Source organism: Acromyrmex echinatior, chromosome 10 (assembly GCF_024713525.1).
Source record: "Acromyrmex echinatior isolate Ae372 chromosome 10, ASM2471352v2, whole genome shotgun sequence".
Taxonomy (NCBI): Eukaryota; Metazoa; Arthropoda; class Insecta; order Hymenoptera; family Formicidae; genus Acromyrmex; species Acromyrmex echinatior.
The window spans coordinates 6,583,533-6,609,830 of NC_141861.1; the positions used below are offsets into that span (position 1 = coordinate 6,583,533).

The 26,298-nt window shown below is 35.4% G+C and overlaps 5 protein-coding genes and 2 long non-coding RNA genes across 25 annotated transcripts in view; 3 read left to right on the plus strand and 4 right to left on the minus strand.

Moving 5' to 3' along the window:
• The window catches only part of Ca-alpha1T (Ca[2+]-channel protein alpha[[1]] subunit T), a 56,242-nt gene extending 50,563 nt beyond the window's left edge, over positions 1–5,679 (plus strand). For all 6 annotated transcript variants that reach the window (XM_087410821.1, XM_087410820.1, XM_087410823.1 and 3 more), the window contains 3 exons: positions 22–280; positions 776–1,029; positions 1,449–5,679. In XM_087410821.1, coding sequence (XP_087266947.1) covers positions 22–280; positions 776–1,029; positions 1,449–2,432 — 1,497 coding nt within the window. In that variant the 3' untranslated portion in view covers positions 2,433–5,679. The remainder of the gene's footprint in view (positions 1–21; positions 281–775; positions 1,030–1,448) is intronic.
• LOC105150436 (SUN domain-containing protein 5) lies at positions 5,670–6,970 on the minus strand. Of its 2 annotated transcripts, none has more exons than XR_015546546.1 (3): positions 6,836–6,970; positions 6,575–6,667; positions 5,670–6,472 (listed from the first exon to the last, which is right to left on the minus strand). XR_015546546.1 is itself a non-coding variant. In XM_087410830.1 (3 exons), the coding sequence occupies exons 1-3, from the start codon at positions 6,617–6,619 to the stop codon at positions 5,807–5,809; spliced, it is 177 nt and encodes a 58-aa protein (XP_087266956.1). In that variant the 5' UTR covers positions 6,620–6,699; the 3' UTR covers positions 5,670–5,806. The 2 variants fall into 2 exon arrangements, 1 of the variants encoding a protein (XP_087266956.1); XM_087410830.1 differs by lacking the exon at positions 6,836–6,970 and having other exon boundaries at positions 5,670–5,818; positions 6,353–6,472; positions 6,575–6,699.
• Positions 6,676–7,010, plus strand: LOC147908249 (uncharacterized). The gene is made up of 2 exons (XR_015546544.1): positions 6,676–6,727; positions 6,819–7,010. It is a non-coding gene; the product is annotated as an uncharacterized LOC147908249 (long non-coding RNA).
• Positions 7,011–9,057: 2,047 nt separating this feature from the next.
• On the minus strand, positions 9,058–15,698 carry LOC105150435 (tetratricopeptide repeat protein 39C-like). 4 transcript variants are annotated; one of them, XM_087410828.1, is made up of 12 exons: positions 15,191–15,697; positions 15,042–15,079; positions 14,580–14,910; positions 14,100–14,237; positions 13,181–13,382; positions 12,723–12,918; positions 12,205–12,405; positions 11,322–11,490; positions 10,614–10,812; positions 10,289–10,540; positions 9,876–10,084; positions 9,058–9,797 (listed from the first exon to the last, which is right to left on the minus strand). In XM_087410828.1, the coding sequence occupies exons 3-12, from the start codon at positions 14,727–14,729 to the stop codon at positions 9,687–9,689; spliced, it is 1,827 nt and encodes a 608-aa protein (XP_087266954.1). In that variant the 5' UTR covers positions 14,730–14,910; positions 15,042–15,079; positions 15,191–15,697; the 3' UTR covers positions 9,058–9,686. The 4 variants fall into 4 exon arrangements, with proteins under 4 accessions (XP_087266954.1, XP_087266952.1, XP_087266953.1 ...); XM_087410826.1 differs by having other exon boundaries at positions 14,580–15,079; XM_087410827.1 differs by having other exon boundaries at positions 15,042–15,697.
• A 275-nt stretch (positions 15,699–15,973) lies between these two features.
• LOC105150421 (soluble calcium-activated nucleotidase 1) lies at positions 15,974–18,570 on the minus strand. Its single transcript, XM_011063470.2, has 4 exons — positions 17,745–18,570; positions 16,779–16,982; positions 16,558–16,715; positions 15,974–16,492 (listed from the first exon to the last, which is right to left on the minus strand). The coding sequence occupies exons 1-4, from the start codon at positions 18,325–18,327 to the stop codon at positions 16,280–16,282; spliced, it is 1,158 nt and encodes a 385-aa protein (XP_011061772.2). The 5' UTR covers positions 18,328–18,570; the 3' UTR covers positions 15,974–16,279.
• A 1,303-nt stretch (positions 18,571–19,873) lies between these two features.
• Positions 19,874–26,298, plus strand: part of stet (stem cell tumor) — a 429,808-nt gene continuing 423,383 nt past the window's right edge. Inside the window, exons 1-2 of one of the 2 annotated variants that reach the window (XM_011063469.2) lie at positions 19,874–21,433; positions 25,809–26,050. In XM_011063469.2, the coding sequence (XP_011061771.1) occupies positions 25,871–26,050 (180 nt within the window). In that variant the 5' untranslated portion in view covers positions 19,874–21,433; positions 25,809–25,870. Of the gene's footprint in view, positions 21,434–25,309; positions 25,369–25,808; positions 26,051–26,298 lie in introns of those variants that run through there. The other variant, XM_087410217.1, reaches the window with a different exon arrangement.
• LOC105150419 (uncharacterized) overlaps positions 22,512–26,298 on the minus strand; it is a 250,084-nt gene continuing 246,297 nt past the window's right edge. For 7 of the 9 annotated variants that reach the window (XR_015546334.1, XR_015546336.1, XR_015546337.1 and 4 more), the window contains 2 exons: positions 25,097–25,448; positions 22,512–24,806 (listed from right to left, as the gene is read on the minus strand). This is a non-coding gene — a long non-coding RNA (uncharacterized LOC105150419). The remainder of the gene's footprint in view (positions 24,807–25,096; positions 25,449–26,298) is intronic. The other 2 variants (XR_846714.2, XR_846715.2) reach the window with 1 other exon arrangement.

The following is a 26,298-nucleotide window of genomic DNA, read 5'->3' on the forward strand; positions in this document are numbered from 1 at the left end:
CGTGTGATAATTTAATTTCAGATGGAAGACGAGCTGGATATGGAAACACAATTGGAGAGAGAATTAGCTGCGGAACAGGAAGAACTTCTTGACGAGGAAGATGAGGATGACATAGTGATGAATGGCAGAATAAATGGCGACGAAGATGACGATGAAGATTATAAAGAACACGAGTCAATGGTGGTAAATGAAAAAATACACGTAAGACCAGGATTGGCTAAAGTTCGGTCTTTACCTGCGAATTTTATTTACAATCCACCGAGGGAGAGAAACATCGATGGTAAGAGTATTACCCTAATAAGTAAATTGAAAGAATTGCACAATAATGAAGTCGAAGAATAAGTTGACAAAAATTTCCCAATAATTACTCTAAAATAATTCGCTATATAATACAGTTTTGTCAGAAATTTTGTAAAATTTCCAAGTAATATTTAAAATTCGATAAATATTAAAAATTCGACAAATCCAATTTGAGATATAAATATTTTTTATAATCATTTTAAAAAACATTTAATTCTTTTCTTAAAATTATGCCACGCTGAATAAGTAATATTTTATGTTGCAATATTTCTACATTTATTTTATAATATCCCAATTGCAGATTTTGTCATATATAATTTTATAAATCTTTTCCTATCGGAATAAGAGAGTTATTAACTATTTACAGAGGAGAGAAAGAGAGAGAGAGAGAGAAATTCATTATTGTAACATTACGATATTATATCTTCCATTCATTATGTCTCATTATATAAGAATTATCTTATGTATTTTTTAGATGCCTCGATTTCCATATCCTTGGACGAAAAACGTCGCGGTTCGAGTTCGAGACCGTCCAAGTTTAAGTCAAGACGCCGGCAAACATTCCACTCGAGCCATCATCAACGAAGGTCATTGCTGCCAATGCACTTTGAGGTCGCCGAAGTTTTTGAGAAACCCGTGAGTAACCTGAGCGTACCTCGAATTATTCCACATCGCAGCTACGCCACAACTAGTCAAGATGTCAATCGAGTACAACGTCAGAAGTTGCCGGTAAGGATTCATATTTCGATGTCAGATTTTGAGTAAGAAGTAGCACACATCAGTTAATTATAAATTATTATAAATGAAGAATCAAAATATATTGTTTACTCATTTAATTTAACGAATAAATTTTTTTATTTGCTGCTTTATTATCTACCTATAGCAGGAAAATAATGTAACACGAGAATGGTTCAAATATGACTTTTTTTGTATAAATACATATCAATGTTGGTAAACGAATTTATACTGGATGACACGTGGAGATGTCTGCTCATGTTCTGCATAGATGTAGCTTCGCAACAGTTGTTTTTGTAGTCATTATTATACCGTCCAAACAAATAGTATCGAGTATAGTTATTGTTCAAGTTCATAGCATCAAGAGATGCTATCGATCTATCTATATAATATAGTCAACATCAATTTTACAGGTGACCACTAGTGAAATGCGTGAAAATAAATCTCTGTTAACCGTAAGCAAACCGCCGACCACCCCCTCATTGGTCACATCCCCCGGCTCGAGCAGCACCCTAAGTGTCCCGCCAAAATTGACCAGCGATCGTTACCTCATGCCAACCACCGAGATTTACCCGTCCAAGGCGACAATGAGCCGCCGGACATCGAGCGACACACAATCACCGACGCCATCGGATACGACGAGTGCGAGCGCCGGTACTAGCAGTACGCGAACGCCCAGCATCGCGAATGGCTATGTCGGTGGCAAAGCTCGATTGGAGGAACCAAAGAAGAAGATGATAGAAGAGAGAAGACGCCCAACAACAACGACGGTGCCGACGCCACCCCAAGAAGACCTTGATGTGCAGTCTGTTATCAACGAGAGGAGGCCGTCCAAATTGAAAACGCATGATGCTGGCGCGTCCACCACAACCAGCATCGCCAGCGATCAGTACAGCGCGATGATCCGCGGCGAGGGTTACAGCCATATTTATGTCACCACCGAGGAAAGATCCGACGAAATCCCTTCGCCGTGCGGCAACGCGAGTGAGAGTACAGGTACCGGTAGCCTGAGCGTCGCCGGCAGTCTCAGCGCCGTCGCCAGTATCAGCGTCGCCATGAGTGCTGGTGCAGCTGGTAGCATCAGCAACGGTAGTTGCAATGGTAGCGGCAGCCGAAGTGGCAACGGCAGTGGCAACGACGATGGAGTGCACATCGGCGAGGGCGGCGCCATCGGATCTGACGTGAGAATATACGTCGACGACACAGACTCGGCGAGCAGCAGCAATGGACAACGGCGCGGTGGCAGATTGCGTGACGACGAAATCCAGGACGTCTCGACCACCATCTCCTCTACTACGACGATGAGAAATGGTAGAGGCAGTGGCGATACGGACGAAAGCAAGGAGATACCCGAGAGACCGTCCTCCACCGGTGGATCGTTGGATCCGCCCTCTTAATCCAGGGCGAACGAGCCGATGTAGTCTCTAGTTGTACGTACGAGATGTTTCCAAGGGATGAAACATAGTACACACGTGTTATACATATGGTATACACTGCACGGTGGAAAAACATTATGGTGGAAGATCGCGGGAGGGATTTAAGAAAGGGCTCTAAGAAAGACTGTAGTGCATGACAATATAGTCGTTATATTATAGTCTCTTCGCCGCCGTGAACTTGCCAAAACGAACAAGTCGAGCATTTAGAGGGAGATTGAACTTTCCGGGAGAAAGAACGAGAGAGAGAGAGAGAGAGAGAGAGAGAGAGAGAGAGAGAAAGAGAGTATGAAAAGAATATTCTGTGCATCGTGTAAATGAGATACGATCACGCGAACGGCATGATATAATTAGGAAAATCTATTCTGTGTAGCGCAAAACAGCTACACAAAACGCGCGACGTGCGCGTATCACATAACTTGAAAACCTATGACAATCTCTTATTGCCAACGGAACTAATTTCGTTGTTCCGTTTCCGAAACGTCAATGGAAGTCGATTCGTAGGAATTGGTAGGAAGAAGAACGACGTAGACCGCGTCGATAAAAATTAGAAAGAGAGAAAGAGAGAATTTTAGTAGTTTATAACTAGATCTTATGTCGAGTACGCGACAAAACTGCAATTAATTGGACCACACTGTCTCGCCTTTCCTTATTCTCTAACTCTTGAAAATTACGCGAGGTTCGCCGATTGGAAATCAAAGATGTCTACAATCGATCGATGTGGATTGTGTTTTTGTAATTGGATCGATTATAACGGGAATGATAATTAATCGGCAAAATTGGACTGATGTAATTTTTTTGCGATTATACATACATGTGCCTGGTCTTTTAACTATAGAATAATCTACTAGAATAATCATATTTATATAAATTCAATTTTATCTAGTTTAAAAAGGATATGACAATTGTTATTAGTCTTGCATGAGAGTACAGAAATAATATAGAAAGTACAGAGACTTTGATTTTCACAATTAATTTTTTAAACCAGAATCAAAGATCGATCAATTGTGACGATTATTGGACAATCGGCGTTCGAGAATCGTGATTTATCTTCGTTTCGTTCACTTCACTTCACTCTTTTCACACATTAGAGCGTTCTTCTCGTTGACATCTGTGATATACTTTAATCGTAGTGTATTTCCTAACGGTAACAGCAAATATCAGAATGAAATCGTAACATCAGCAGCAACAACAGCAGCAGCAAGCAACAGTAACAATTTAAGAATGGTAGCTGACTTTTTAATAAAACGAAAACCAATGTTTCAGTGGTTTTCGTGGGATAAAAATAGAGAGACAAAACAGAAATAAATAGGAACTCTATACTGTACATACATACACCTACGAATATTCTATACTCTACACTTGGTGTGGTTTATTTTGATACTACCGCGTGCGGTAATATATTTAACGATTGTCGTTAATATATTTAACGAAGTAAATCTAACAAAAAAAAAGAAATAAGAATAAATAACTCTATGCCTTTTACGAGCGTTGACGAACCTTCGTGCGGTGGTGGTGCCCGCGTTCTTTTCTTTTCAGCTGCAAAAGGGCGACCGACGACTCCAACCACCCTTTGTCATGTCGAAGGTGTAGTCGCTAAAATCATATTCAGGCGTGCCGGGCGCGTCGCATTGCTTGAAAAAAAAAAAATTAGTAGTAATCGTCGACCGATCGATCGCATGGTCGATATTACATTTCATTTAAAAAGCCTAACAAAATCTCGAGTCGCGTTTTTGCGTTGAGCTTAAGTGGAATTCCTAATCCAATGCTGATCGGAACAGTCGAACTTCATCATTGAGTCTTCGATGGAAACACTCCGGTGCACAGTGGTTCCATAGAGTTGCGCTTAACATCAGAATGGCTGAGAATTTGCTCTCTAGAAAAATAGTTTCTTAACTCGAGAAAGATTACATTATATATAGTTAAAAAATATAATATAACTCTATTATGTCTGATTTCTCGAATATCAATGATATTTTATAATGCACGATTGAACACGTGTGATCGAAATTTGCAGCGTGCCTCTCAAAGCTGAATTATACATATTACATTTTCTATACTTAATTATTTCTAAAGAGATCGACTTTCACAGATCGAGATGTTGGAAATTACTGTTATACTTCGTGTCATAATGTGAAAGAGAAAGTAAGACTTAAAACTAATATAATAGTAATTCGTGTAACTGTCTTTGCCATTCTGGTGGTAAATCTCAATTGGAAATAACGTGGCACAAAATAAATATTGCAAAAATAGACAGAAAACAACGAGCGATTCCAAACTGCTATCAGAGCATGTTGAGTCAAATCCAGATCAACGTGATCATTCAAATGAGTATGAACGAACGCGAATAAACAACGGTAGTACCGTTTGCACTTGAAGCAAGTTGTTTATTCGAGTTTGTTTGCTTGGTCTAGATCCGGCTTTATTTTAAAGAAAGAACATAGATAATCTCGTATCCATGCGCTACATGTACTCGCGTTTCTTCGGCACCACGACCGGCTCTCGATAGCTCGATAGCGTTAGACGACTGAACTCCGAATTATAGTTATTCTAGACGCGCCGATTACAGTCGTGCGCGAGTTCGCCGATCAGCTGCACACGTATCGATAGTCTGGCAGTTGCATACTGTATAAAAAAAAAAGATACATAGAAATATCGGTTCAAAAGGGTAAAGAAAAAAATAATGTTGTTACAAAATTATATGATCGTGCGTATATATACACGCATGATATGAAAAGAGGAATGTCGTATCAAAATTCGCAGCGTGCCTCTCGAGTCTGTTCTTCGCCTGTAGAGAAGGCAGTGCGTAATTGTCGAATTAATGAAAAATAGTAAAACTAAAAAAACTAAACATAACGAGGAGAAGTGGAAAACCAAGATCGGGCCGCGGCTGGCCCTCCTCTCCCCTCCCCCTCCCCCAAGATATATAACATGCTATTTTAATTACGGTAATGAGGTGTGTAACCGGTCGGTGTAGAACCGCCAGAGAGAGTCTTTTCCTGTCTGCCTGATATCCTGCGTGTATGCGCTTGATGACTGGTGAGATGCGAAACTTTGGCCTCGCTCCACCACATGAAGCCGGAGAGTACGATAAAAATGTGAGGTACGTGTGCGACGGAGAATGCATGAGGAGAGATTCGAGATAGCGGAGAGTTCGAAGGAAAAACTAAATATGTACAAATGTAATAAATCGTGCGACGATTACGTTGAACCTATTGTTTTTATTGAGCAATCACCCACTGTCCTGATTTACATTCAGCGTTTAATCGATATTGCACAGATAATATTCTTTGATATCAAATGATCGCAACTGATGCTGGTTCGGCACATCCGGTCAATCAACGAAGAGTCTGTCAATCATTACGATGATAATTTATTGTTATTATTATTATTATTAAATTCGTTGTAAATTCAATCGAGTTACATTTTATTGATGTGTCTTTTATTTGATAAAACTATTACACAAGTTGCTTTCTTACTTCCAAAGTGACAATTTAGGAAACATGATTTTCGAATTGTTTTTTTTACTATGAATGAGTTAGATAAACATTACCTTATCATTCATCGAAAGTGAGCAAACTTAATATCATAAAAAATTGTTAAAACCATACAACTATAAAGAAATAATTCTTTTAAAAATCATTAAAATCGTCACGATTAAGAGTAATTTTTTTAAGGGTTGTGAATTAAAAAATAACAAAGGTGACATTTGATCGTAATAAAATATATATATATATTTTTTACCGATATTATTTGATTGCTCAATAATTTTCTGTTACGTTGAATAAAAGTTTTTCCCTTATTCTAAAAGAACTTTTTTTATTTATGTCGCTTTTGAAGTAAGAGAACAATAATATTTTAGGAAAAATATGATTTTCGCGTACTTGATACGTTTCACTAAGTGTTCCATGCACCCGTATTCTGTAGATACATGTGTACTCTGGATTACCACTATTAGAATGTACTTTCACCTCGATTATATCGTATGCTTTTTTTCCTCGATTCTATAAACAATTTTTTTATCTCTTATGTAATTGAATACAAAAGTTAACAATTGAGAACTCCAAAGATAAATGCTAATTATATAAAAGCCTATTGTGTTCTACCTGGACCTCAAAGTATTGCAACGGCGAACCAGTATTATCATACATAAAACTGCCAAATGAGAAAGGCTTCTTATCATCCAGATCTGACAAACCCTAAAATCAATACATATAATATGCGACAGGTAGCTGTTTGAAGTACTAAATATGATATCTGTACGTTTGTACATATAACGATAAATACCGATAATATATATTTGTTTACGATATTGCAATATACAAACTATATATAATATTACACGTATAGTTGCATAATCAGCTCACCCAAACGGAAAAATCTTTTGGCGCTGTAGCAGTTTCCCCGGTAGGGGATATCAATGAAGAGATGTGTTCAAGGCTAACTCCGGACACATGCACATGGCCGAGTAATCGAATCACCACGCTGCCGCTGCTGCCCTTGAAGGCCCAGCATTCGCCCGGCAAAACGCCGGTCTGGTAAATACATTGGGATCAGAATGTCAGTGATATTAAATATAGTCAGGTAACCTGTATCATAGCCCGGGGTGTGTTCTGCTGTTGACAAAGCGGTATGCCGAATAGATTGAGCACAGGTGCACCAGTCGAGTATGGTTCGGTATCTCGTATCGAAAGAATCGCACCGCCTGTGGAAAAGACTATGTGATGGTGCGCCAAAAATGTATTCCTGGGTAGAATATAGTCATAATAGAATATAGTCATAATAACCATAGAACATTCACAACTTCACTTCACTTCATTTGTCACTTATAAATGAACTTATGATGACGTTCTTATGATATTATTATCAGAAAGAATCAATTCTCTTTGATTATTATGGCTTCTCTATGCTTTACCTAGATTATTATGCCCTCTTTTATAATCTTTTTTTATTTCAAACGACCAAAGAAATATCTATTAATGGAAATTATCAAGGAAGCTATTTATGGGAAAAAGATAATTTTGCGATTGTAAAAAAAAAATGTATTGCATATCTTTATAACTAATAAAATTGTGTGATAGTTTCTGGGAATAGTTACAAAAAGTGCAAGTTATTTTCAAGTAGACTAAAAAAAAGAAATAAAAAGGCCACTTGTGCCTTTGTATGTAAGTATTCTACTTACGCATGAAATTGTTAGCAGGTCGCAGCAGAGCGCCCTTTAATTAACATTTCCTGTATAAAAAAAAACTATATAAAAATAGACTATTGGATAAAACCTGAACTTTCAAGAGCGTAATCCGTTCTTCCCGTTTTGTCGGCATCATATGTCTGTAATTCATTTTTCACCATATTTCTAACGGTCTCCGGTGACAAAGCTTTCAGCAAATTCTTCGTGTGCAGACTCATTTCTGTTGTAACGCGTACTTGTGAGAAATGTTAGAAACTTGCAAAATCATTTGTTGAATAAAAAAATATAAATATAAAATAATAAAAATAAAAATATAAAAATATAATGAAATAAAATTAGACGCGCGTGAATGATACAAAGAGAAAGGCTTTCATTGCGAACGCTTACGATGTAAATAAGTATAATACATCGCTCTATTTAGTCGATATATTTGACATCAGAAAAATGCCACTGCACTAAGTGCAACATCCGGTCAACATTTATACATCGCACCTTTCTTACCCTCAGACACTTCATTCCTCAGATTGAGAATAGCTTCTGACATTTTTGGAATCACGCTGCCTACTTCCTTCAACTTGCTCTTTAGCTCATCGCGCATCTCCATTACATTCTTTACTTCTAACTAATTTTTGCAGAAACAATAAAATAAGCGTCAATTGTATCGTGTAACAATATTAAAAATATTTACTTTAGAAAAATATTGTGATAACAAATAATTACCGAGAGAGTACCCAAATGAGATCTGAGGTTTCCCAAGTCTGCCTTAATTATTTTTAATGACGCACTTGCAGAATATTTATCGCAGAGATGGGATACGGTCATCGCTAAAAATAACAGAATTCCTTGACATACAAATTAAATTTATACTAAATTTTATAAATCGATCGCATAAAGATATCAAGAAAACCGATCGAAAATTTTCATAAGTTAATTATTAAGATTTCGTACCGAGCATTGACGTAATGACGCAGAAAGCGAAAGGTTTGATGAGTTTATGATAAGAGAATCGTTGATGGCAACCTGCTGGAACACTCGGACAATTTCCTGCGTTAACGCAACAAAAGGCATTCCGCGCGCTCATTAGCGTCGTTTCATCACGTAATTATGTCTCTCAGAAAAAATACTCTTAGAAAAAACGTGCTAAGTTGATGAAATAAAATTGTTAGATATTGGCAATGCTTTTTATACGTGTTTTTGTTAGTATGTATTCAAGCTTGGATAGTCATTGACAACCGACATCGCCTGTATCTACATAATCGATATATTGCAAAAAAATGAATCATGATTTCAGGACATGTATGTAAATATACAGGGAAGAAAAAAACATGAAAACGATAAATATCAAACAGTTCTGGATGGAAAGAAAAGATTCATTCTCTTTTAATGAAATATTCAAATATATTTTGTTATTCTATTTTCATGTAATTTATTTGTAGGTGTACAAGATATGTACAAGGAATGTAGACATTGTAGACAATGCTAAAACGTGTACATATATATGATTTTCCAAGCGAGCAGTTTTTTCGAATAGTCATGCAAAAAATTGTGATCCAATTCCATTTGCAGATATTGCATACATTTTTTTAGACGGGATAGAAGAACACTCGTAATACTTGTAATTCACTTCGTATAAATTGCTATGATCTACTGCAAAATTTAGTACATTTTTTTGCAAATAAAATCTGTCGCTTTAAATAACATGATAAATTGTATATGACTGAGAATGTTCGCCTGCTTTAAAATATCTTTCATCTTAGAAATTATATTATGTATAGAATTACATTTGCAACAATATCTTATACGTAAAGCATAATACTAATAAAATAAAAAGAAAAGATTCATAAAGTTATATCTTTGGTGATCAGATCACCTTAATCTGATCTTCGTTGATCTTTATTGTTAAATAAAATAACAAGATCATGGACGATAGTAACATATACAAAATGTTACTTTTGTAGTATCCAAATATTACTTTTTTTTTTGTCGATACTAAAACTATCTCATATTGTAATATTATACGCTTAACGTCACTATATATTTTTCAGGGCGGCATGTATACGCAAATTGAGTCGAGTTTCAAAGTCATAATCTTTGTACTGAGTTTGCGCTTTTGACAAGAAATTTTTGCCTTCATTAGGATTCTAAAATATGAGACAATAAAGTAAGAAATTAATATATAGACAAAAATATAGACGATGTGTATGTTACGGTATACTTACGTTATTATTATTAAGGCTACTTCCTAATTCATACAACGCAAATGCGCTGACATGCTGGTCGTACTCGTCTTTGGACGGATACCTACATTTCAGACAGTTTCGGAAACTTTTAATAGCCGCTTCGGTGTCCCCCAGATAAAGACACGCTGCGCCATCAATAAGATCAGTCAAACCCACCATTGGTTCCTCGGAATGATTTTCCTTGCATTCTAATAATAAAGTTATATAATAAGATAATAATAATTTTTGTGCAAAGATTAACACGTTATCATAAAGTATTTAAATCGCATCTCAATTTTTCAGACGATTTCTTGATTTCCATGTTAAATTGCAATTACAAATTGCAATTTTATCGTTTACACATTTTAAAATGAATAAATAAAACGAATGATTAAAAATTAATCTATTATTACCATGAGATATTTCTCGCAGCGATTCAGTGGAACAAGACGGAAGAGCGTTCCACAAGTACAGTGACTCGTATACGAGCAACTTATAATACAGAATTGTGTAAGGATGTCCAGTTTCCTTATCAACGATTTTCGGCAGCCTGCGCATAATAAAAACATCGAGTTGCGATTCGTTTTTCGTCTCATGAAACCAAGGAAGTATCTTGCCGTACAGCGACAGGAGAACGTCAAACTTTCCGTTCGCTCCACAACAAACTGTAACATGGTATAATCTGAGTATAAAAAAAAATCTGAGTCTATTTATTCAGGCATCGGGGTAATAAGTTACCCATGGCTAAGTACGCGTAGAAGCCCTTGGACCACCTCGACTGCTGCTGCAACTGCAATAAGGATCGATACGCTTCATCGTAATTCAAGCGTATCACGTGGCACCAAGCCACCTCGTGTAAACACAATAGTTTGACTTCCCTCTGAGTTGCAACTTCCACTGCTTTACCGAACGCTTCTAGAGCTGCATCGACGTTTGTCTACGAAACGATTGAATCATGCAATAATGGATAATATTATATTAAAGTCGAAATATATAGAATTGAGAATTTACCCTGTTGATACCAACTTATGAAATTTTAACTTATTAACTTATAAAAGTAATAAAATATCTATATTATAATTTCTCATTCAACAATGTAACTGTTATGTATCATGTTTACTATGTTATATTATTTTTAGTTGGTGTCGACTGAATAGCAAATCTGATTCATTAATTGTAAGCATGATACATTTTTTTCTACTAATAACTAGATATTTAAACACATTTGAGTGCGGCATTCATAATTTATTTTATTTTAAGACTAGATGTTTGTAAATAAAAATCTTAATAATATATTTTAAAAATATGATTGAAGAGAGAGAGAGGATGAATGAGAATTAACTGTACAAAATATAAATTATAAAAGAAAATTATAGAAATTATAGAAATGCTTTGATACTCAAATATTTAATCTTATTAATACCTCTTATTTAACATTATTAATACCTCTAAACGTTCCATTCTGCCAGCGAAAAAAAGAAAAAGGGCAGAATTCTGGAATTCGGTATGACATTCAGCTATCAATTGCTTCGCTGCTGCGACCCCCGCTTTTACATTCGACCCGTCCAACGCGAAGAATGGACGTACAATCGTATGATACCAAAGTAGGGATAATCTACGACAAAATAGTAGCTTATTGACTAACCGTATTATATAGAAAATTTCCCAGAATATATAATAACAAACACGGAGATTCCTTGGTGAAAAAGATTTACGAAAGACTATATAGATTGAGATAAAATCTTAAAAATTATTAATTCATAGTGAGACGTAGAGCGGTGTTGTTTCTTTGAAAAATCTACATAGAATTTTTTCTTAGAGTTTACCTTGAAAATATGATAGTTGGGACAACATTGTATTTCCAAGAATTTTAATGTAAACCTCTCTCATTCATTAATAAAACTACAATAAAGTATAAAATAAGTTTAATTTTACTGAAGTGCATGATAAAAATCTTGAAAGTATTATATTGTACCACAACTACTATATTTTAAAACAAAATTCTCTCCTTATAGAAATCCTCTGCTCTCAAACAACATTATTCTACGTCCCATTACGAATATCCACGAAAAATTAAGAATTTCTAAGATCTTGTCTCAATCTATGTAGTTTTTCTGTATTCTGTGTACTTTTTCGTAAAAATTTTTTTTCATCAGAGTTAATATAAACGAGAGTCAGTACAATTATAGAAAAAAAATTCGATATAAAAAAAGATAGTATTAAATACCATGCTTTTAAGGTACTAAATATTTTATGCAAGTATTTAATTATTCTAGTTTGTAAAAAAATATACATAAGGGAAAACATTCGAAATCCATAATACACTCACGTAGCGAGCGGTGCGCGCATATCTTCGCCAAGTCGTGCGTACATAAGAGCAGCAAGACCAGACTGTCTGTTACCCTCGAAGCCGAAGAAGTGAATCACTTTCAGTACAGATGGTGGCAAAAGACTCACACACAGTTGGTATACACCGTAACCGAAACTTGCGGCCGACATTAAACGTGTCACCTCCGAAGGTTCCACAAAGCTGCGAAATATATTCTGCTTAATTATTATTTTTAAGCGCACGACCTGCGCGAGCATAAACTGTGTGAGCGAGGGAAGAAAAAAAGCAAAGTGATCAAAGCTAACTACAAATTTCACTTTCGCGAAGCGAATGTATGAAGCAGTGTGTGTTTATCAAAATTACAAATCATGTTGACGTGATCGGAAATCCAATCGAGCATTCCGTGAAATGTGTCAATAGGTGCCAACATGCAGTGCCTTTCTCTTGTGAGAGGAGAGGATGATGGGCAAAGGACGAAAGGAGACGAGAATTTTTGAGTAAGAAGAAACAACAATTACGGTGTCTGTTGTTCAGATGTGATGCCAGTGAGCGAGAAGAACATTGATAGAGAGCTTCGCAGACCTGATGGTGACGACACGGGTGTCATGTTCGTATAACCGTTGCAGGATGGTATCGACCATTCCGAAGATTCCGGGCTCTGCGGACTCTGCAGAGATGACCCGTTGCTCGGATTGATACAACATGGGCTGAATCCTGTAAAAACGTTGAATATATTTATGGAATATATCTGTTAAAAGCGCTCCATTAATTTATATATAAAAATGATAAAAAAAACAATCGTATAAGAATTAATTATTTATCGAATTCTTATTAATCCTTTAGATTTCATTTAATAAAACTACAGCTGTTATGATTAAATATTGTTTATTTACAAATCTCACAAAGTTGCTACGATCGAAATTGTAATTTGCTGATCTTTCTAATTTTATAAATCTTATCAGTGTAAGTCACGCACCAGTCGGATTTGTACCGAAGGTGCGACGATATAATTGCGAGATTTGAGTGTACGCGTGTTGATAAACACGCCAAGCTTTGCGAAGCATCCAGCAGCCACGAACGTATCCAGTTAACTCTTGTTGAAGAAACAATGACACAGCCGAGAACACTTGCGTATCTGCTAGAACTATTTGACGCTCTAATTTATTCACATAGTCCTTCTGAAATTAATTTCATAATTATTTCTTTTTTTTATTGATCTAATCGTTTCGTGAGTTTATTAACATGATTATAAGCATTTTATGTTATGACACCTGATACTTCATTGTATCAATGTATTGTATCGATAATCAAAATTTATCGAATGACACAATGCTGATTTAAGTTAAAGTCTCGATACTATACCCAGCAAACACTAATTAATATTAACACAAGTATTAGTTACAATTTCCTACTAATATAATACTAATATAATTGTAATATAATGTGTATATCGTTAAGTGAGAAATGATAACTAACAATTATATGTTAATATTAGTTGATGTTTACTGAATACAAGAATTGTATTTTATATGAATTTTAGTTTTTATTATTACGATCAATGATAATCGCCATGCTTGCATCTGATACCAGATATAAATTAGAAAATTAGAACTAAATAAAATTATAATAAGTTAGAACAAGATCGTTATATGAATAAATCAACTAGTAAAAACTGGTTAGACGTTGGAATAATAATTCTATATGTAATTTATTTTAAATATATTTAGTTCAAATATATGTATGACTATAACGCATCAATTACTTTCGCACCAATTAATTTGCAATACATTTAATATTGTCGCAATAATTAATATGTATGTATAAAAAGAGATACTTTGATGGCAAGCATAAACAATATAAAATATTATATTAATAATCCTGCTGAGAAAACTCACATCAGTTTCTTCAGCTCTAAACACTTTACTTTTTACAGACTTCAACCATCCTATATCGCCCGCACATTCCCGTTCCATATCTTTAAGTAATAATGTGGCTTGCTGAAACTTGTCCTCTTCGAAAGTCATCAGGGCATTCTACACAATTCATCAAATGCATTAAAAATTACTATCAATTATAGGCGTTAAAATATTCAAGGTGTGCATCATGTATTTGTTATAAAGATTATCAAAGCAAAACGCGCTCATTGTCTCATGATTTTATTATACCGTAACGGAATTGTAGATTACCAATTTTACTTGATTCGTCTGATACGGGGTGGAATCAATCGATTTTATATTTTTCGATGCACGAACGTAATGTTCGCAGTTTATTATTAAAACCTATTAAAGTAACAACATTCTTTCGCGGCCTTGAGAGTTAAACGTACTTCGTCAGAATGCAGTGGAATCGATATGGCTCATCACGCGATTACGTACCATGAAGAGAACAAAACAACGGCCTGCTTTGACATGGAAGCTATGAGGATGCTCGGTAAATAAAGCTTCGGCTTCCTCAGTTTTGTTATTCAGCAGCAGAGAGATGCCGGTCCTGGCGATTTTCCAGTCCTTCATCGCGTCTTTCGCCATAACTGTGTTGTTCCCATGAAAAAAACTTCAAAAAGCTACTCGAATAAAATCTTTCTCTCGAGACTGTCGGTTACGTGTTCGTCAAATGGAAAGCATCTTTCCACTATGCGGGATTGTCAGACGATAGTTTACATCAAGGTCACTTATTCGTACGAACATACTGATGATTGTTGATTTATTGCTGCTTTAAAAGAGAAGTTCAACGGTCGGAAAAATATATATACATGGTACGTGGAATGTATCCTGTACATTTACATCACAAAAGTGCCGCGTTGCGACATCATCACTGATCGATGTGCGATGCATCCTTACCGCATTTTCTCCTTGGATAAGCCGCAAAGCAGGAAGAGCTATTTTTAAAATCGTATATTTAAAATCGTTTCATATTTAAAATCTAATTTTGCTTATCCCGGAATTTTTTCGATGTAACGCAGCAAATTGAATCACTAGGATAAACCTACCATTCGCATACGATGCGATTATCTCGATTAGATGCAGATATTTGATCTGATTAAGCAATCAAGTCGCTTATGCAGTTGTTATATAAGATCTGTCGTCATATATGATTCAATCTCTATTGATGCATTCATTTCTCTCTTCTGAATTGTTTTAAAATTAATTTATGTATGGAGCAATGAACAGTTGGAATTTTTCGCTGAGTGTGCTGTTCCTCGAGATCTTTGATATAAGATCTTAGAACCGAGTTTTATTCTGCGAGTTTTATCTGAATGCAAATACTGATTGCAGGAAAGATCATTTAACGATGCAAAATCTCAATGTCGCTTCCGTTTCTTACAAAATTTCGATAATTATCCGACACTGGCATACTACCGAAGTAGTGTCACTTTTCGAAAAACTGTGAACGAACATTGTGTAACAAATGCACGCGAATTCCGGCACATTCTCAAGCTGCGAACCGTATCCTTGCCGTGCATCGGGTTGACTAAACTCTGCTGAAGAAACGCAGTGCTGCTGCCACCACCTCCAGACTGGAGATATACTTGTATTATTGATTTTGGCATAGAAGTGCATATTGTAACTCGGAGCGCGCGCGGTAAGCACAATGAGAAAAAGAGAAAAAAAATATATTATACGTAAAAAGTTCGAAGGATGTAAAAACATAAAAAATTTGAGACATAAGGATCTTTTCACGCGGTTTTGTTGTGTTTCTAATATTTGCTTGAATTATAATTTTCTAAATATCAAAGCATTATTTCAACATGACACAATAAAAACACATAATATAAGTAATGTATCTCATATATTCCCGTATTTTTTAACACAATTGCAAATTTATATACGAAACAATAGAATTATATAATTTCAGTATATAGAGTCGTGCATATACATGTATTTACAATTGTAATCCGGCATTTAATGAGAATGTCAATGAAAATAAAATTTGTACTCTGGAGTTCCAAATGTAGCAGTAAATCAAAGGAACGGTTTTAACTTTTTAGTAATTTTATCTCGTTGTAGAAACTTAAGACTATGTATTCTGTACATTTATTTACAATTTTTATTAAATAATTAACAACTACCCCTAAGGGTCATATAAATTCCAGTCCTTCAAATTTTTTATCCATTATTTTACTTTCGGGCATTATTATCGTTCCTTCTATCGTAAAGGCCATGATATATGTAGCGGTCCGTCCTTGATATTCCTCGGTCTTTAAAGCTATTATAATAGAATCTTGCGAGCCAGGAAGAAACTTGAAACTCGAAAAACCTCTGATTGGGATTAGATCTCCGATATAAGTAACCTATAATGAATTTCATATAATTATAACTATTTATCAAAATACTAATATTTGATGTAAAAACGCACTTTAATATCAACAAAATTTTCGTCTGCAGTCAACATGACATTGCAGCTCATTGTTTCATCCCGTGTTTCATTATAACGTTCATAGGAACATCTTCTAGGCAAGAAGAACCAGCTCTTATGTATATCACTCCAAGTTCCAGATTCATGTATCATGTAACCTACGCAAAGTATACGTATGATAAATTAATTCGTGCATTCACAAATTATAAGTATCAGCATACCTGGATAGTCGATGTTAATCGCTTGCCTTAATCGTTTGTAGTAAGAAATCCAATTGAGGGAATGCGTTTCGCCACGTGGTGACACTACTTTAACCCATAACGGATTATTATGTTCAAATTCACCAGACGGTGTGGTCCATTCCTTTCCCATGCTGCCAATGTATAATTGTTCATCTTTGATAGTCGCCCACTCGGATTTAAAGCCTACATGTAAATATAAAAGTTTAGTAAGAAAAATATCCTCAATAAAATAACATTATCATCAGTGTTATATTTTTTACTTAACAATATAATTGTTACAATGTTTATATTACATTTATATTATTGATTATATTAGGTGTTGGAATTAATTCGTAGCGTTTTACAAGTGATGGGAAGTACTTTCATTAATGTATTTTTTAATGCTCATGTGAAATAAATAACATTCTTTCATTAAAAAACGCTACGAATTAATTCCAACACCTAATAATATTAATGTCATGAAAATTATAATATTAATGTCATGTTACTGTTAATTTATATTTAATGTTATGAGTCTTGCAATTTCTAGAAACAATGACAATATCAAATTATATAACGAATTCAATCACTTTGCATTATACTAGATTAATGCATACTACAAGCTGCTATGCATGAAGTTAAAGTTAAGTATAAAAGTATATGAATATTTTAAACGATTAAATAATGACACTCACGTTATTTAATAGAACATACATGTATTATTTCATTGTCAAATGTACATTTCTATCAATGCAGTTTAATTTTAATCTTGATTCACCTAACTCTTTAACTATATTTTTCTAAGAATTAAAAAAAGGTGAAGAGCAAGTTGTACTAAGATTAATCTACACTAACAGAAACAAGCAAAAGTTATATCACTGCATTTAGATACTTTATATGAAACAAGCTAATGTGTATTCAGTGTACGAGTGACTGAACTCAATAATAGTTTACTAAGCAGCCTACCTTTGTGATTTTTACCATTCCCATCCATCAAAATAACCCAAGGATAAGCTTGATCACCTTCGATGAAATATATCATCCCTGTACGATCATCGAAGGACAGCAGACGGCCGTCAAAAGTCACTAATTCCGACAGCTCCATTCCGCGTCCTTTCATAGACAACGATGAGGACAGTACGACAATTTTGTCATCCCATATAACAGATAGAAAATTGCTGTTGGGATTCCAATAGAGATTGCCGGTCCTCATAAGACTGTGCCATGTGTCTTTCTTGTCCACAAGCTTGGAGTCGTGATCGAGATCGCTCACTATCGCTATTCTGTAGGTAATGCCCTTGGAGGTTTTGATGGGTGTCGAGGTAGGGTACGTTCGGTTGTACTTGTAGTAACGACATTGTGCCAGGGTCTGGCTCGGCGGCGAGCATATGAAGCCGTGCAGCAGCGGATACAGGAGGAAGAAAGTCGGCACGCTCAGAACCAGAAGAATCAACGCCACGAACGGGCCCTGGATGCGAAATGTGCTGTTCGCCACCCGATAGACGTGTGGGGCGCGCAACGCCTGTCGCCAGTCACGCAGATACGACATGGTTATGATCGCCCTGCCGTTCTTCAACCTCGCTACACGTCGTATCAAAGACGTGGCATGTGTCAGTCCGTTGATGTATTTGATGATGTAAACCTAACCTAAACGCACCATCTCCGCGTTGCGGTGACAATAGCAGCATTATCGTCGCACTGCACGACGGGGCGTCAACCTAACCTGACTTGACCATACATGTGACTGATGATGTAATAAAAGTTCACTCTCTCTGTCTCTCTCCGATAATTCTAGAATCGTCTTTATTACACACAGTGCTTCCCAATATAATACGCACGATTCAAGGATCAAAACACGCAAAAAGCAACGATGGCAGGTTAAACCATAGAAATCGTTGCCAAAAGTCGAGAGACAAGCCGTACGAGCCAATCCGCGAAGTGTGTCAAAAAAGAATCGAAGGGAAATATATGAAACATTTTTTGAATTATATATATGGGGATGGATTTTTGTTCCTAATATAATTAATTATTTGTTCTTGATATTTATACTTTTTTCTATGTGTTTAATGAACTGTTATGGTTTTGTTATGGTTTTTTACGTTAGAATAGTTAGAATCCTGATGAAAATAAAAGTTGGAGCGTAAATCGGATGAAATGGGAGAGTAACAGAAGCGTAAACGAAACTTCTAGAAGGCGAAAATTGAAACATTGAAATGTAAAAGAAGTATTTACGCTTCTGTTTTTTATATTTGACGCTCTAATTTTTATTTTCATCAGGAAAGCATTCCAAAAGTAATTTAAAAGTAATTTAAAATGTACTCATTTGAAATGTCAATAAAGATTAATATCTGCAGTTATCATGAAATACTTTTAGAGATGATTGCACTTCAAATTGATCAGGACTGGTAATCTTATATAATTATTCTTCTAAAGAAAAATGAATGAATTTATTATTGAAGGAAATCTGAAATTTTGAATAAGCGTGGGAATAGTTAGAAGGTAAATTTTTAGGTAATTTATAAAAATTTGAAATTGTCTAAATAATCGTAAATAAATAAATAAGTTTAAAATTAATATCACATCTGTATTGACTGTATAAATATCTCTATTCAGGAATATGTGTGGTAAAAAAAATATATATTTTTAGTAATAAATAAGATAAATTTTAAAACAAAGTAGAAATGAAGTAAAAGATTAGAAATATTCAACTTAATGATTTATTTACTAATTATTATTTTAAACATATATTTTATTACGTTACTTTAACAAGATGCTGTGACAAAATTTTCGGCTGTCCTAAGAAAACATCGTTTATGCAGCTACAGTTACATTAATCAAGTAAATAACGTAACAAAAGTCGTATTTTGGTTGTAGAAATATGATGTAAAAAGAATAACGTATAACTACAATTTAAAAATTGCAAATATATAGTACAAGTTTTAGAAATTTAGATAATTAATATTAGAAATATTAATATTAAATTAAAAATATTTAAACATTTATTACAATATTAATGATATTCATATTATATAAATAAATATATATTATTCCATACTTCGATCTCTCAACATGTCGGATCTCCGCAATTACGGTGAAAGCGCATCACTAGGGGTCCATTAATTAGCGTCGCGTCGGCGAGCGTAACGACGCCGGGCGCGCGTGCACTTTCGAATCGTCGGCATGGGGTCGGACCGACGAACTACGTTGGCGAAATGAATCCGATGGGGGCGTCGGTAGATAGCAGGGGGGAGAGACGTTGGGGATGAATCGGCGAGGGTGGCAAGACTTGCAGTCAGTCGCGTCACGCGTTTTCCGTCGACAGCGTCGGACAGCGTTGTCGTGTTCGCGCGGCTATAAAAATCAGGCTCTCTGTCGCGGCAATCTTCGGCTCCGATTTCATTTCCGAGAAATAGCACGCCGTTTTTCGCGCCGTCACGTGTACAGGTGCGACCCCCTTCCCCCCCACTCTGGGGCATCATCGTGCGCGCTCGACCGTAACCGGACGCGATCGGCGCCGCGTCGCGTCGCGCGGCAACCTGTATTATCGATCGCGCGAGCGCGCGTGTCTGCCGCGTGCCGCAGTCCCGCATGTCGCGTTCAAGCTGAGTGCGAGCGTGGCCGATACGGATCGCGTGTGTATGTGTATGTGTGTGTGTGTGTGTGAAGGAATTACTAATTTCACTCTTTCTCGCAAACCTCATCCGAGGTTTTACGCGAGCGCCGACGTATCCGAACTGAATCTGTTGTCCGTTGAGATACGCGCCGTGTGTTTGTCTCCCGATACATCCCGACTGCGTCGTCGCGGATTCCATGCGTGATTTGAAATTGTATGTACATACCAGATGATACTACAGCCACGTGGTTGTTACTCGAGAATACGTGAGATCTGTTCGCGTTGTTTAAAATCACGAAAAATGTTTGTACCTAAAGTGGGATAAATGTATATTCGGCCGTTGAAAAAAGAAAAATCGAAGGTATAAAAAGTGTAATGTAAACAGACCTACAGTTCCACACACAACGACCTCGGCGTGGATGCTATCGAAGTGAATACTTCTATCTGTTGCTCGTTAATTTTAGCGACAGCCAAAATAGTTTTCGTTATCCACGTCAATATTCTTGCCTCGCAAATAAAACGCTGCAGCGGTAAACGTTGTGCACACAAATATTTTCGTAAAAATCAGAGTATCATGAAAAAATCAAGAGACGAGAAGTTAGCCTAATTCGATCTACGTTTCAATTTTTAATATCACGTGATCACGGCGGGAGCATCTTGAACGTGTCACGTGATCCAGCCGACGAACTGAACTCTGTCGCGTGCCGGCCGGCAGTCCGTCCGCGGCGACGTTCATTTTTTATGGTTTTCGATGCGATTTTCGCGCGTGTTGCATCGTCTGCATCGTCTGCGTCGTCGGAATCACGCGACTCCGCATTCCGGGATTGCCTGGCGTTGAATGTGTTTGTGAATTGCGTTCGTTCAAACGCAATTGTGGACTTCGCTCGTCGTACCAGCTCGCAGCCGCACATAATTTCGAAATACGCCGCCAGCGAGATGCGAGGTTATGACGCTGCATTCGAGGATGCACATACCTTGTCGCACCTGTTCGTTTCTGGATTATCTCGTCAGCGGCGGATGATCTTTGCTGATCTTACGAAAGGTAAAACACTCGAATATATAATTAACTTTGATGCACTCAGGTGAAAAATTTTCTTTAAATTATTATGCGCATTTTTTAAAATAATTTTCAAAAATAAGTTGTGAGAAAGTTTACATCATTTCTTAGAATTTTCGATATATGTGTATTCTATTCTCTAAATTCTCTGGAGTGACTTCTCACTCTATAAAAGGTGAAAAAGGCTTCAGAGTGATATTTATTAAAAAAATTATAGAGTGAGAATGCTCTAAAATTTCTAAGATTTTTTTATTCTATAATTTCTGAAAAACGTTAAACTTTTTCTGATTTTATAAGATTCCATCAGAAATTATTTATAAATCTAAAAATAATGTATTTTAATAATGTAAATAATAAATTCATAGTATATGTAAAGAATTCTGGAAAAATTATGTATGTAAACTTTTTCAATATTTTTCTAAAAAGTATTCCAATTTAAAAAATCTAAGCAAATTTCTAAAGAATTATAAAATTATTCAGAAACTCTAAAAAATTCTAAAATTTATATAAAAATTTTGAAAAATTTTATAGAAATTTTGAGAAAAATTTTTACCAGGGTAATCATGAACATTTTAAATGTTGGATAAACAGCGTTCGAAACAGCAATATAATTTTAATAGCTCTTGACTTCGTTATTAGCATTGATATGTAAAAGTCATTTTGACGCTTATCATTTACGATAGGAATACACATACTATATAACGTGTGATATAATGTATATCATATGAGTATGCGTGAAATAAATTTTTTTTATCACGCGAGACATAAATAATTGAAATTATATCAATTTCTATTAAAGATTACGCCAACATGGGCGCGAGAAAACATGGACTGAGAAAGTCATTAAATAGAAGGCATTGTTTTGAAAAAAAATTTTAAAGTGATTACAGCATGTGATTAACAATTGATAAGATTAGAATTTAAATAGTTTGTAAAATTAAATAAAAAATGTTAATTAATTCTTTGCAATTTCTCATAACATTTTTTCTTTAATCATTAATCGTTTTGAATACCTACATTTAATAATGATGGTACTTTATACGAAATAATAAATGAGAATCTCTTGACTGAAAATTTATTCTGCCTTTCTCTTATACATATGTATGATAAAATTTGCGTATTTTTTAACTCTACTATCTCTTGCTGTTGTTTACCACAGATACAGCTGAAGCACTTTATAAAACAAAATGATTTGATGACATTTCATTCAGAAGTGGATTTTGTAATTTTTTCTGGAATGGAAACGTAAAAAGTGATCATTTTTAAATGTATTTGTGTGTGTGTGTGTGTGTGTGTGTGTGTGTGTGTGTGTGTGTGTGTGTGTGTGTATACATAAAAATATTTATTTTTCTGTTCTGTGAAAAAAATTACACAATCAATATCCAGATCACAGCTGGATTCTTTATGACAAAAACAAGTTCATTCAAAAGTATTTTAATAAACTTCGGCACTGTATTCTTTAATACGAGTAAAAATTCGAATGTATTATTGTTTTGTGGAACACTTCTCACAACACTATATAAACCGAGCAAATATTTCAAAGAAACTACGCAGTTTGCGGATTATCTCCATGGCTTGATACATTGTTAAGTGCCAACGTTTCGTGAAAATTGCAGATTACATCAGGGCGAGAGATGCAATATTACGTTGCTTCTCGCTCTAATGAGTGAATTGCAATGTTCACGAAACGTTGGCATTTAACAATGTATCAAGCCACGGAGATAATCCGCAAATTGCATAGCTTCTTTGAAGAAAATATTCATGGAAGGAATTATAATTAAACAAGAAAATATAATTAAATGTAATATCAATATTCCTACAACTTGTTTTAGAAGAAAATGCGCTCATTTAATTTGAAATGAATTTTAACAAAGAAAATTATTTTATTTTCCTGTATGATCATACTCTTTCACATTAAAATACGGTGCCGAATATATTCTGCCACGTGGAATACAGACGTGCACTTATATGGATTCTAGTATATATAGACCTTTACGTGGATAGTACGCTCAGTAACATGGCAAGACTACTTGCCACGTCTCATATCCGAGACTGACTTTTGACGCGTCGTACAAATCTTACAAGCTTCACGGATCAGCGTTGGACGGTAATGCAACTCTATGGTAGGGTGAGTCGTAAAGAGATATGTCTGTATTGTAAGGGGAACGAGTCAAGATATCCCTGCACTTCAAGTGGAATAATGATCTAGACGGAAACATTTTACTGATTAAAAACTGCCTGAATCGTTGATTTTACAGAGACTTCTCATTTATAGAATATTATTTTGTTCATATTATTCTGTTAATTATTCTGTTTCATGTTCTATTCCAATTAAATAATAAATAAAAGAAAAATTAGGTTTCATGTTGAAAGTATTCTAGTATACTTTCGAGATTTCTTCTTAGCTAATGAAAAAAACTATTTGTCATGAAAAGTAAAATTTTTCAAACCAATCTGTTTTTCTCTCGAAACTTGGTATCACATTGTAAACCGTCAATATGGAACTTTTTTCCAAGCTACTGCTTCGTGAAATCAAGGTTGATGACCTAGCGGTTGTCTCGAACAACCCTCGAGTTTTGTGCAACACATCTACGAAACATCGTCGAGACACGAAGAGAACTAGATAAGGGGAAAAGAGGGCGTGTGTTGGGGATGCGGGTGGTTTTGCGGGGGTTGAGACGCCGTGGGGTAACTCACGCGTTAACGTTCGCCCGAAACAGAGGGTGGCTCGTGTGGGCATCGAAAGAAGAGTGATAGGATGAAATAGAGAGAGAGAGAGAGAGAGAGAGAGAGAGAGAGAGAGAGAGAGAGAGAAAGGGGCGAGGGGAAGGAATAAAGACAAAGAGAGTAAACCGGGATGTTTGGACTGCTTGGGATGCACTATGGTTATGGTTTTGTGACTATTGAACTCTGCAGTGTTTTACAGATCACTAGATTATATAGAACATCCTGTATAACTATTTATATAAACGAGAATTATTTTCTATAATTATATTGATTTTAAATAAAAATTATTTTCAAAAATTATTTTAAGAGATATTATAAATGAAGATATTGTAAATAAATGACTTCCATCATTTTCTTATCATATCGCTATTATGAACTAATTTAATTTTCTATGTCTTATTTTAATATGTTTATTAAAGTATTATATATAATAATATATCCAATTTGTAATCTGATGATTTGTAATCTGATCAATTTATATCTTATCATTCAAATTAACTACAATTTTACGCTTTTGCAATATGATATTTGATAATATCAATTAATTTAACTAATTAATTTAATGGAAATCCGATGTCTTCTTGAGGGTTCTGTATAGTTGTTCAATTATTCCATCAAATGTTACCTCAACCTGAAAATTCATATAAAAAAGTTATCAGTGCATGATGAAAATGAAAATTTAAAACTTCAGCTACGAGCTTTCAGACTTTTTATTTATAATTGGCACTTTACTTTTTATATTTTTTAATGTTAGGAATTTTAGAATCTTCAGAGATCCTTCTTGAAGAAGATCCAGAATACTGTTTTTTATACTAACATTTAAAAAATCATTCTAGAATTGTGCGATTAATTTTAATGCTAAATGCTTGATGAAGGAAAAGTTGTTGCTTAACATAAGATATTTTGGATAAGTGCGATTGCCTGTGTTTTAATGCTGTGGCATGCGTCCCATGTACACTGTGCATGCGCGAAAGTTAGCACGTTCCCAGACCCATCGATGCATTGCCATGGAAACGACATCGCTGCTGTACGTTATGCTATATCGTCACATTGTGCCGCTTTAGAACGGTAGGCTAGTTTCAAGGGCACTGCTCTATCGTGCCTTTAAGGAGTACAAGGACGATCAATATCCTCTTTGCACCCTTATTTCCATCATTCCCATCTGCCGAATATCTTCCCACATCAGCAATCACGTACGTAAACGATTACAGTATTCTCTCCAAAGTTGATTCAGAAGATCCGTTAAGCAGGATGTCGGATATTTATCTTCTATCTGCAATTTTTAAAAGAGAAAATTATACATTTCTTCATCGCTTTTAAATGTCACGATTATCTGATTTGTGTATGGAAATAAGTTAATGAATTCTATAAATGCTCAAAGCAAAAATATTCCATGGCAGCTCAATGTAATGCATTTAATAAAAAAATAATTCGACTACGCTTGACATTTCCTCGCCAGGATTGTGAAGTGAGATTACGTGCATGGCTGAAAGCCAATTGTTATGCCTAGAAGTACATACTCGTTCGTATGACAATGCAGAAAGTGTATTGGGGGGGTATTTATGCGGCGTCAAGGCGAAATCGATCGCTTTAAAAGTGGCACGGTTTAGTATGCAGCCCCTTTATATTTCAGGAAGCACGCGGAAGAGGGAGGAATGAGGAGATTCACCCGGTGACCTCGTGCCACGCACGGTAATGCTACTGGCAAACGGTGCTTCTATACCGACCATCGCCGGCGCTGTCGAGGAGGAGGAGGAGTACGCACGCAGCGAGGCAAACAGCGTGCATTACGATGGATACGTTACTGATCACACCGATCTGGCCTCGGAGGTCGATATCGACGAATCCGAGTACAGACGGGAGCTGCTTAATGATGTGAGTGTCCCGAAATCGCTAGATGCCATGATTGGAAATAAACCATTTAGTTATTTGTCATTTTTCTAATTATTTGTCAAATTAATTTGTGAAAATCATTTTTCTAATTCACATCATTTATCAATTCATAACATTTTTATCTTGTTTTTTTTTTTGAGACATGAATGAGTAGATTTTATATTAAAATATTGATAGACAATTAACTTTGTTTATATACAAGGCATCTTTTTGATATCAATTTTGATGAC